General features: G+C 41.9%; 1 protein-coding gene across 1 annotated transcript; it reads right to left on the bottom strand.

Annotated features, from left to right (window-relative positions):
- Positions 1-336: 336 nt before the first annotated feature.
- On the bottom strand, positions 337-5,717 carry Tmem229a (transmembrane protein 229A). The gene has a single exon (XM_057793222.1). It carries the CDS (start codon positions 5,103-5,105, stop codon positions 3,999-4,001), a length of 1,107 nt encoding a protein of 368 aa, XP_057649205.1. The 5' UTR covers positions 5,106-5,717; the 3' UTR covers positions 337-3,998.
- Positions 5,718-12,217: the final 6,500 nt, after the last annotated feature.

Raw genomic sequence — 12,217 nt, 5'->3', positions numbered from 1 at the left:
TCGGTACAATGACTTACTACTAAGTGTGTCATGAGTACAGCCTATGTTCAGACATATAGATGTTTTATAAACCTTTAAAGTGGCAGATGAGCCAAAGCTGTCCCCCAAACTGCTTCAGCATCCGACAGAACCAGGGCTTCCAAACTGACAAAGATTATTTTAAATTCAAAACAAAAATATTTTGTAAATATTTCTTAGGAGATAGGATTATCCAATTAAGTATGTTTCTCAAATATCAAAACAAGTGATATCTTTCTAAATTGTGTGTGTTGCTTGGTTGCAGTATGAATTGTCAATTACCAGAACACAAAATAATCAAGTACACCAAATCATGGAAATGTTTGAAATAACACAATGTGTTAGCAACTTTATTGGAGTTTTCCTTTGATATCTGTACTTCTGTATTCATTATTCGCATGAAAATTCAACAGCATATACTCTTCTTTAGATTCACAGAAATCAATAGGATTTACTTAAAACTTCAAATACTTCTAAAAAGAAATCTCAGCATTGTACATATTAAGTACACTTGCTACTTTTATGTCTTTCTACCAAGAATATTTTTTCTTCAGTAGAATTCAGGATATATGTCTTTGTAAAAAATAGTGTTTTTGTAAAGACAAGATATCATTATGTGCCCTAGGGTGACCTCAAATTTGCAATCCTACGGCTTTAGCATCTTCAATATTGGGATTACAGTTGTGTGCTAATACACCTGGCTACAAATTTTCTCACGTTTGGGGTTAGTCCTTACAATATCTGCTCTAAATATAATATTTAATGTTTAGCAGTGATTAATTATATGTATATTCATAGCTTGTGATAATGACCTACCTTGAATCTTATCATATAATGTTTGCATTTTATGTTGCATATTATCTTAGTTTATAGGAGGAACTTCCTTTCAGAGCACTTTTTTAATATAAAGGCATTATCTATGGAGTAAAAGGAGGCCGATTGTCAGTTATGTATCCTGATATTAATTCATTTGCTATGTACCACATAATAAAAAAAGACCAACGTGAGTCTTTTGCAAACAAAGTATACCTCTTATACAGCTATTTGTGTATCTCTCAGTCAAGGAAAGAACAGCCCAGACAAGATCCAAATCACTGAGGCCAGTAGACTGAGGCACAATCAAACTGCTGTTAAGAACAGATTGGAGTCCAGCATCCACTAACTCAAATATAAATGCTCAAAAGCTGTATAACTCAAGTAGTTAACTGAATCCATTTGGGCTTCAGTTTTATTGCCTTCATCTGTAAAAGCAGGGTTGTTGCAAGTTTAAGTGAATATGTATGCATACATAAATATGTATTTAAAATATATACTGTATGTATATTCACTTAAGGCATAGAATGTAAGGATGTGTTCTTAATTCAATATCTGTCTAATATATATATATATATATATATATATATTAGAGAAGTTTTGTCAGAGAGCAAATGCTATTTAAATATTATCTACCATACTGCCTTACTATTTCCTCTTCTAAACTACTAATAATAACAAAGTTAAATGATTTGTTGGTTCCCTTATCCTGAAGGGTCAAAGATCACAGCAAAATGCCTGCTTTAAGAAGTTGAGCAAACACAAAATGAGAAGCCCTAAGATAATATACTGAGTTACCAGCCAGCCTAATCATTTCCTGTATTCACTGCTGACACTTTGTGGAGCTAGGGGGTGGGGGGCTGTTAGTCTTGTTACTTTTTTGGAAGAATGGATTGTTATGTTCCAGGGACAGGACTGATGAGAGTTCTAACTCCGGTTGCTCATCAGCTACTACAGAAACAGTGGTCTTGAAAAAAACCACAACAGCAAAAACCAAAACACAAACAGAAAAAAGGATTACAATTTTACAGAATCAATACGGTCCATTTCCAGCTTTATAAGGACAGAGTTTTTTTGGTTTATTAATGTGTATACACAGTCCTGAGAAGCGTCTACTAATTACTGGAGGCTGGATAACTCTTTTCTGAATAAGTCCAATGTCTGAAAACCTTACTTTACCCCGTTGATGAGCATAGAATTAAAAAGAAAATAAAAAGGCAGGTGTTCCTAAGTGGGAGATTTCTGAGGCAGAGGAGGTTAGCAGGCTTCTCAGTGGCTCTGATAGCAGCTTATGCTGGAGGTGAGATGGGACAGAGTTGGAACAAACTGGTAAGCATTTCAGCAGCCAAGCAGCTGAGTGGACATTCACAGGAAGATGGGGTGTGCAGTGTCACATTTGCATTACAAATATCTCGTCCTGCATCTTCCTAACTCTCCTGTCTCTACTTCCCTATTTTACCCTCCAGTAACCAGTAATTTTCAGAAACTGTTGACCTGTTACAGAGCGTCGTAAAGAACCCAAGAGAAAACCTTTGGCAAGTATGGAGCTTACTTTTAAGTTGTGAGTGATGAGAGCAATTAGCTTGCCCTTTTCCATTTCACAAGTGGGGTTGACTCTGTGACATTTATAATTTAGCTCACAACCTCACAGGATGGATTAGAGCATCAAATCTGATGCATCTGACATCAAACCTAAACACACATTCTTTGCTATTCTCCTAGCAAACGTTTCTTTCTTTCTTTCTTTCTTTCTTTCTTTCTTTCTTTCTTTCTTTCTTTCCTTCTCTCTCTCTCTCTCTCTCTCTCTCTTTCTTTCTTTTGGAAATAGAAACCATCCCTTTTTACAACACAGGCAGTTGGACAATTCAAACCCATTAATACGCATTCTAAGTTTTCCTAATTATCTTCGAACTGCAAGCTGAGAGGTTATTAGTCATCCTTGGCTGAACCGCGCTCTATTCCACTCACTCCTCTGAGTACAATAAAACAACAAACACCCTCAGAGTACATTATTAATCAATTAGATATAATTTCTTAGAATGGCTTCCATCATCTCATTTAACTTTGGAGCTTTTAGACATTAATTAATCATAAGCTGTCCAAAGCTCTCATGCATTTATAAGGTGCATTACTACGTCGGGCCTGACCCCAAATTCTGGGCCTGAAAGGAAAAAAGTGTGTGAGTGTGAGGGGGAGGGGACTGTGGGAGAAATAATGTGAAAATGCATCAGTAAATAGAGAAAACAATTAGGCCTAATGTAATTAGAGGGAGAATTCAGATTCATTTTATTCCAAGATACTGTTTCTATATTTGAAGCTCCATGTAGAAAAAGGGGCCTTAGAGTTAGAACACCATTGAAGGTGGTATAATTTCACTTGACCCTGGGGCATCTAGGGCAAACATGTAGGTTATTGCACAGTTAGAAAAGTTTAGATAACATGTGTTCTGAGTGACGTTAACATAAATAGTGTTTAAGGCTAGCCAACGTTGGAAAGCAATCATTTCCAAGACAGTGACCAAATGTCACCAACACAGTGTCACCTGTTGGAGCTGACACAAAAGACTGCTCTTGTTAAAATGTGTTCATAGGATGTTTTCACCCTTGTGGTCTTCCTCTCGCGTGTAGACTAGACAGAGGCACTTTAAGAGCTGTGGCTGAAGTTTCTGAAGAACATACAAGACATAGATTTTTTTCAGCTGCCATTGGTCAACATGGCAAGAAAGCAAAATGAAATTGCATTACAAAGAAAGTAAACAGCTCATTAAATCAGGAACTTGTAAAAATCACTGGTCTCTGATCTGAAAACATTTACGGAAGAACAGAAAAATAAGTGGTTATCACTCGTCGAGGGTCAGTGACTATTACCGGTTTCTGATGTTTAAGATAGAGTGGTTTAGTTGTTTGCCCTCGAAAAGGTTTAAATTATTGATGAGTTAAACAATTTGAGTTAGTTTTGAGTAATACCTCAAAGTACTGAACTTTACATATAGATTCCGAGCAATCTGGAAAACTGAAACATCAAGTAAAACAAGTTGGAAGAGCTTAGTAAAGTGTATAAAAATTAAAAGACTGAAAACAAAGCCACCTCGTGTTAAATGTGTAAAAATAAATCGCATCCAATCATCAGGTTCCTTCCTTCCTTTCTTTTCTTCTTATTTTCCAGTCTTAGTTTGTTGGAACATACTGCACCCTCCACAACACGTTGGACAGTAGGTCCTGGTACACACTAAGGAATAGCCAACCAGGTAAATACATCAACGTGATGAGGCCCATGAAATTGAGCGGATAGTGAGAATAGTCCCAGGAACAGGCCCCACACATGCGAAGCCCCAGACCCCAGGACAACTCCCACGCATAGATAAAGATCACATAGATAGGCACCCTCTTCCAGGTGCCCCAGCCACGGCTGTAGTGAAGGTGGAAGTAGAGTTTTTCAACCACAAAGCTACAACTGCCATACATGAAGAAGGACCAGAGCGATGTGTGCCCACTGCTGGATCCGTCCCCCTGCCCCAGAACATTGAAGAAGAAGGTGAAGAAGATCTCATCCAGAAAGCCATGCATTCCGAAGAAAAGGAAGCGGAGGAGGTCTGGCAGACCTTGGCTGGGGGCTCCTTCTGCGCCCTTGGGGTTCCGGGGTCCTTGTCGCCCGCTTCCAGCCTCCAAAAGGACTCGGGCATCCGGGGCTGCCGGTAGTGTGTCCCTGGTTTGCTGCTGGAGCTGCCGCGGGTACCGCAAACGCAGGAAGCGCTTCAGGAACACTTGACCATGGTAAAGCGCCAGCACGTATTGCAGCGCCAGGTCGAGCGCCCCCGGCGCCGCCGCGCCCCCCGGCCCGCCTAGACTGAGCAGCAGTGCCTGGCCCACCAGGGTCTGTAACCCCACGTGCGCCCAGGGGTAAAGCAGGAAATTGAAGAGGAAGGCGCTGGGGCAGCGCGGCCGCTGCAGGTAGAGCTGCTCCAGGGCGAAGTGGGTGAGCGAGTGCAGGAGGCAGCGGTAGGGCGACGAGAAGCCCAACATCCGCAGATCCAGGCTGCGGGCGAAGCGCCTGGCCGAGGACACCAGCACGTCCAGGGTGATGCCGTGCATCCCGTAGAAGTAGAGGCGCATCCAGGCGGGCAGCGCTCCGCGTTCCGCCGGAGCATCAGTAGCGGACAGCGGTTCGGGGCAACTAGCTGCTGCCTGGCTGCGCAGCCCCCCGGGAGCCCCGGGGCTCCGGGTCTCGCCTCCCCTCCTCGTTGGCCCCTCACAGGCCACGTCGCTGCCCGCCATGGGCTACTCGGGCTCCTAGGACCGAGCGGCTGAGCCCCGCACCTCCTCCCGGCCGCCGGCGGTGCCCCGGGGGACTCGTGCGTAGCTCGATCCGGAACAAGGTCTCCCGGCTCTTGGGGGACGCGTGGGTCGCCCGGGACACTAAAAGTCCCCTTGCCGTTGCCCCGCCGCTCCCTCCTCTCCAGTACAGGGCGAGCTGCTGCCCACCCACTCCCGCGATCACCCTGCGCGGCCTAAGGAGTGGCACGGCCGGGCAAGGGGAGGTGATGCCGGGGCTGCGGGGAAGAGAGCCGAGACTGGTGGCAACTCCATCCCTTCCACTGCTCAGCCCCGCCGCCTCTGCCGCAGGCTCCGGCAGCGTTACGCGAGCCGAGACGGCCCTTCCCCCGGCCCTTCCCATACTCGGCTCGACCTCTCCCGCCTTCCGTGGCCCCCGCCCCGCCCAGCCTCCAGCGCCAAGGCTCACAGGGGTCGGTTCCGAAAGGCCATGCGCGCCTCCGAGTCCCTTCTGGCCATCTCTGCGGGCCCCGGGAAAGTGCTGCGGGGGGCTGCCGATGGGTTGGTGGCGAGAGTGGAGAACCCCCTAACAGGTGTGAAGGCGAACTGTGGGGCATTCCCGGTATCGTGGAAACCAGGGCCAGGCCTTGGCTGGCGGAGACAAATGGCCAGGTGCCACCAGCCGGAGGCCGGGCCCAGGACCAAACTGTGGTACTGTATATTTAATGTCCTTATGCAAAGCCAGCTGTGTCCCAGTCACAGAGTGTTAACCGGAGACTCCACGCCTGCTTGCCCAGAGCAGCCTGCATCTGAGTGCTGCCCCCAGGCCGGATCCTCTCTATCCTTGTTACCCTAAGTTAGTTTTCTAGGGGTCAAGCCCAGGATAATTTTTTTTTTTAAAAATTACTTAATACCAGTCCTGGTGAGCTGAGTCCTGACTACAAAAGGACGGAGGTCCCTTCAACAGTGTGCTTGTTGCTGCTGGCACAGACCAGGGTTGAGTTTTTCTTCTTGAAGAAATAGGTCATCTCAGAAAGGCAAAGTGAAATAGAGCGCCAAGCCTTGTCTTTTTCTGTCTTTAATTTTCTGTCTTTTGCCCCTCCCCCACACTTCCTGCTTCTTTCTGGCCTCCTAACCTTCCTCACCCCGCTTCCTGTTTCCTCTCCATCTTCTCTCCTCTTCCCTGCCCTGTCTGTCTTCCCTCAGGTATCTTTGAAATAAATTATATTATTAATGACCCTCTTCTTCCAGTTTCTGTCTAAGCAGAAACTGGATAATTTTACTCTGTCAGGAGTTCAAATGTTCCCTGGATAAAAAGCTTTATTGAGCTGTTTTTCTTGTGGAGAACAAACATCATCTGGTAGATCTTCTATTTCTGAAGCAACCCTGTTCCTGTCCTTTCTTCTTACACATTTTAACCATGAAGCTACTGTCTATGGTAGTCAAGTTGCCTGTGAGTTAGCTAAGAGTGCAAGACTAGAGCAAACACCCTTCTAGTGATGACAATCAGTCTTCGTCTGAAGTCAAAGGAAGGCATTTTCTCTCAGCTTTGCTAGCAAGTTGTTTTTTTCTGATGACGATGAAGTTGGACACCAAGGACAAAACTGTCAGGTAGCAGACTAGACTCAAGGCTGCTGTAGGACTGCAACAAGACTGGGTACCCAAATTTCTGAACCCCCAGAGGAAGAGAAAAAGTGTAGGAAGGCGCACTTTCTCTTTAAAAGATGTGTAATCTGGTTAGGATGATGGAAAGAACCTGCCAGCCTTGATGATGCCTCCTTGTAATGCCAGCACTCAGGAAGGTGAGGGAGTCCACATCAGCCCGGACTACATACTGAGAACCCCTCCACAGAAAAGCGAAAACAGAAACAAGCAAACACAACAAAAACAATAGCAGCAAAAGCCAAAAAGAAAGACTGAACTGATGTGAAACAATCTGCTATACTTACGATAAATATTAATAATAAATATTGTGATCGCCTAGTATTTTATAAAAAGTTCAAATTGCTTTTGACTTACTTTATTCTGCCTCCAAGCAACTGCTCTTTAGCCCTACCATTGGCATTTAGTCAAGAGAAAGTACTCTATCACAACAAAAAAAACCACAGCATATACCCACCCATTCAGGTGTGGTAGGTTAAACTTAAGACTGCTTTAAAATAGCAAATTAAACTTCATATATATATATATATATATATATATATATATATATATATATATATGTCTTCTGTTCTAACATTTCCAAGAAAACTTGCAAAGCAAGGAGGGAAGTCTTTTGCATCAAAGCACTGAGCTTCAAAGATGTATATACATCTTAGAGACAGGGTCTGGCTTTGAACTTGTAATTCTGTGTCAGTCTCCTGAATGCTGAGATTACTGCACTCCCCTTTTCAGTATGTTGATTCACCATTTTAAAAATTCTGTTTTTGTATGCTGTATGTGATCAGTAAGATATTAGTATAATAAGGTATATGCAAGCGTTACATACGTATGTATATGTATAGTATAGTTTATGCTAATTTTTAAGTATATTATATATACTTGTATATAAGTGTATTATATAAATTTATAAGTATATATTTTAAGTATATAGTAAAAATTTGAGAGTTCACTACTGTCAAGTAGTGTGACTTTCATCAAGTGTGTGAGAATTCTGAAAATGTGGACCTCTCTCTGAAAATTCCCCATTTTCCTTAAAGTGATACAATACACACATAGCAGATGCAAAGCCAAAATATAAGCCCAGTTGATATCTTCTTTTCCCCATTATTGTTTCATATTTTCATTGTTGTCTTCATTATAATACCTTAGAATGTGAGAAATGCTCTCTTTAAATCTAACGTCGAAGCCAATAAGTATGAGACAAGGTACAAGAATATTAAAACTACACTGTTTTCAGCTCTTCTGATTCAATGTCTTCTTCAGAAATAAGTTGCGAAGAGTCAAGTCAGGGTATTATTCCGTTCAAACAGGCTGGCTGGGCAATGTTGAAGACAAGCACTCACAGGCCTTAAGGTACAAGAGCGTGGCACTGAATTTTGCTGGGCTCTGTCAATGCCTCATGGCTAACAGCATGACCATGCTGGAAGTGTGTGCACACGAGATGTGCGGTGAGACAGGAAGCCAGAGGGGCTGATGGGTCAGACTTTCTTACAATAAGTGCTCTTTTAAGGGAAATCTGCCTGTGAAGAGCAGCACTGGTGTCTCTTGAGGGCCTCATGAAGAGATGCTCCCCTTCCAGAGTGTTCTTTCTCACCCTTTCCATCATCCGGTAACTCACTCACACTTGGAAGCAGTCTCTCGTGTGTGAAACTTTGGCTTCCTTGGTAATGATGCCAACTTTGGTTCTGCTTTATCTTCTTGTTCTTCTTTTTGTTGCTACATTTGCAAACATTTCTTCTTATTTTAAAACTACAAAATAAGTTCAATGATCCACCGTTATTTTATAATTAGAATCCTCACAACAGTGTCTCTGTAAATGCAAAATGCTTTGAAGCATCTTTTGTGTGTTTTGACCTTTCTTCATGCAGGAGGCAAAGCTGCCAAAATAAATTTGTAAACTCAACATGTTCTTAGGAGATGGTGGCGTGTTTATGAGGGGAACGCAGTGGAAGAATCAGGAAGTTACAATAAAATAACATCAACTTGAGATTGCTTGGGTGTAACCATGCTTTAAGGGGTCTGCTCCTTGAGAGAGAGCCCACACCTTATATTGCTGCAAAGAGCAGAGACTGAGTATCCCAGAGACCTAGGCTAGAACCAAACACAACTGATCTAAATAAAAAAATTAATAAAGTGATTCCTAATGGTATTGTGCTATACTCACAAGTAAGTGCCTTGTCCACTTACCATCAGAGAGGTTTCTTCCAGCAGCAGATGGGAGCTGATCCAGACATTCACAGCCAGACATTATGCAGAGAGAGACAGAGTGTCTAAATTGGAGGTCTCTATCAGGTTTCTTCAGCTTGAAGAATCCTGCAGAGGAGGGGGATGAAAGAAAGGAGTCAGAAAGGATGCAGGACACTAGGAGAACACAGCCCACTGAATCAAATAAGCAGAGTCCATATTGGCTCAGAGAGACTGAAGCAGAGCACCCGGCTGCGTTGATCTGGACCAGGTCCTCTCTCTGTGTATATGCTATGGCTTTTAACTTGCTTTTTTTTTTTTTTGGAACTCCTAACAGTGAGAGCAAATGTCGCTCTCTTTTGCCTTTTTCTCCTGTTCAGTTGCCTTATCCTGCTTCAGTGCGAGGGCTTTTTCCTTGTCTGAATGTATTTTGTTCTGTTGTGTTTGATTGTTGCCTCTTGGAGGCCTGCTCCTTTCTCGTGGGAGATGGAGAAGGAATGGAACTGGGGTAAAGGAGAGGTGGCAGGGAGCTGGGGGGAGTAGAGGGAGGAAAAACTGTGGTCAAGATATGTTACATGAGAGAAGAAATTTTAGTAGTATTTTAATAAATAATAATAATATGCTGTGGGACAATGGTCTTGTACCCTGTAAAGATTTGTCACTTGTATGTGTTTAATAAAACACTGATTGGCCAGTAGCCTGACAGGAAGTATAGGCGGAACAACCAGAATAGGAGAATTCTGGGAAGAGGAAAGGTTCGATCAGCAGTTGTCACCCAGATGCAGAAGACACAAGCAAGATGAGAATACCTCACTGATAAAAGGTACTAAGCCACATGGTTAACACAGACAAGAATTTTGGGATAATGTAAGACATGAGTTAATTAATAAGAAGCCTGAGCTAAGGCTAACCAGTTTATAATTAATGTAGGCTTCTGTGTGTTTCTTTGAAATTGAAGGGCTGTGGGACTGGGCGGGATAGAAACCTCTGTCAACAACAATAGTAATTATTATAATAAATGCCTTAATTTCTTGCTCTTTGGTAGATGGTATGGAATTCTTTGACCTCAAAGGTTAGAAAAATGCCGAAGTAAACACGTCTGTACAGGTATAATAGTTTATGTAAGGCCAATGCCTCATGGGACTGGTCAGCTTGGCTATAAAATGAAACAAAGCCTATGACTAGATTAGTCAGTGTGACCAGAAAGTAGCATGAGAGTGAATAGAAGTCCCTGGTACTTCAGAGAACTGTGATCTCTGGTGATTTCATGCCTAGTGGCCATGGGTAGAAGGCTGTTGTGGGCTCTCAGATTACCATGTAAGACTTCAGCACACTTTGGAAGATCCAAAGAAGAATGTTCAGAGAGCAAAGAGCTGAAGACAGTCCAAAGGAAGTTGACTAGGCTAAGACATGCTCAGTGACATTTGGCTTATAGCTACCTTTATACATAACCTAACATGACATATACATATATTGTAAATTACTCTTGTAACAAGTAACTGAGTCTCAGCCAACCACACAAGTTTGTGGGTCCTGCCCAGCCTTCTGACTTTGATTTTCAATTCCTTCCTTCCTCTTTCCCTTCCCTTCCCTTCCCTTCCCTTCCCTTCCCTTCCCTTCCCTTCCCTTCCCTTCCCTTCCCTTCCCTTCCCTTCCCTTCCCTTCCCTTCCCTTCCCTTCCCTTCCCTTCCCTCCCCTCCCCTCCCCTCCCCTCCCCTCCCCTCCCCTCCCCTCCCCTCCCTTGCTCCCTCCCTCTTTCCCCCTCCTTCTCTTTCTCTCTCTCCTGCTTTTTTCTCTCCCTCCTTCTTTTTCTTCTGTGCTGCGGATCCAACTGAGGGCCTCAATCATATCATACAAACTTGACCTCTGAGCCACACCCTAGCCTATGGTTCCATTTTTATTATCTTTGTCATTGTTTCTTTAACAAAACATATTCTTTTATTTTGGTACTGTTCTCAGTGCCCTGCAACAGTTGGTACTAAAGTCAAGGAATAAAACAATCCGTGTTCTTTGTCCTGGGTACTATGTGGGTGCTGAGACCAAGGTGAATCTGTAGGGACATTTGGGAAGATCATTTGAAGGTATCTCAGAGGTATAATGAAAATAAAAATTTTACTTTGATTTTACAAAATACAATTCATGATAGCTAGCTTTGTTTTTCATTAGCAATTCATGATAATTACTGAAATAGTAAAGCTAAGTAATGAGCAAAATAATTAAATGTAAATAAATACCCAAAGGTAATGAACACGCAAAGTTTTCAAAACCTTTTGGAAAACTTAGAATCTTAAGGAAAAGTTAAGAAATTAATTAAAAGAACTAAAACATTAATCATTAATTATAAGTTTTACCTGCTTCAGTATCTAAATATGATATTGAGATGACAAATGCATTTAGGTCTGTTAATGAATATAAAAAGTTTCATATGTTAATAACTTTATATCTAGAAATGATGTCCACACAATGGTAGGGCACAATTGATTAGGATTAAAATTGACATTAATATACAGCAATTAAATGAGAAACAAAGGAAATGTCATTTAAAAAAGGCAAAGCATGTTTTATGGAAGTTTATGAATATCAGGATAGATATTTTTTGTTGTGGAAACAAAAAGGTGGTTTTTCTCTAAAGTAGTCGGAATCACAGCTGTCATGTGACTGAGGAGGAAATCCCGTGGGTGGTGACTGAAGGCTGTGAAGCATTCATAAAGAAGGCTTCCTATAAATCATTTATATTGTGATTGACTTGGCTATTATTAGAAGGAAATGAGTGGTTTTGTTTTACTTTTTTTCAGTAAAAATTATGTATCACTTGACTTCCAATAGCAAGACTTAGAGTTTTATCATGTGTTGAAATGATGCTAACATTTTTCTGGAAAATCATTGATTTGGTCTCAGTAGAATATTTCTCAGTTCCTTCTATTTAAAAGAACACATTTCTGAATAGATGGTCTATGTTGGTTCTTTCTGTGCTTTATCATTTTTTCTGTGTTTTAATCTTCATATTTTACGTTTTCTTGCCTAAGAAATCTTAATCTCTCATAAAAAGAGAGGGTTACCCTCATAACTATATGACTTCTCTGGGTTTTTCCTCTTAGATATTGGGTTTTATTTTATAGTAGTCTGTGATCTTATTTTGATAGGTTTGACAAGCCTTCAAAAATGGAATTTTAAATCAAAATCCTTCTGAATTTAATTAAGTTTAGGACTTCAGAGAGTCCAAGGAAGTCCAAAGAGATATATAATTTTATTTTATACATAGGAAGATT

This window comes from Chionomys nivalis, chromosome 1, assembly GCF_950005125.1.
Source record: "Chionomys nivalis chromosome 1, mChiNiv1.1, whole genome shotgun sequence".
Classification (NCBI taxonomy): domain Eukaryota; kingdom Metazoa; phylum Chordata; class Mammalia; order Rodentia; family Cricetidae; genus Chionomys; species Chionomys nivalis.
The sequence above is the reverse complement of the archived record's forward strand: the minus strand, read 5'-3'. Positions and strand labels throughout refer to the sequence as shown.

Excerpts from the sequence above, each read along its gene's own strand:
- Tmem229a (XM_057793222.1), bottom strand. The coding sequence starts at position 5,105 with ATGGCGGGCAGCGACGTGGCCTGTGAGGGGCCAACGAGGAGGGGAGGC.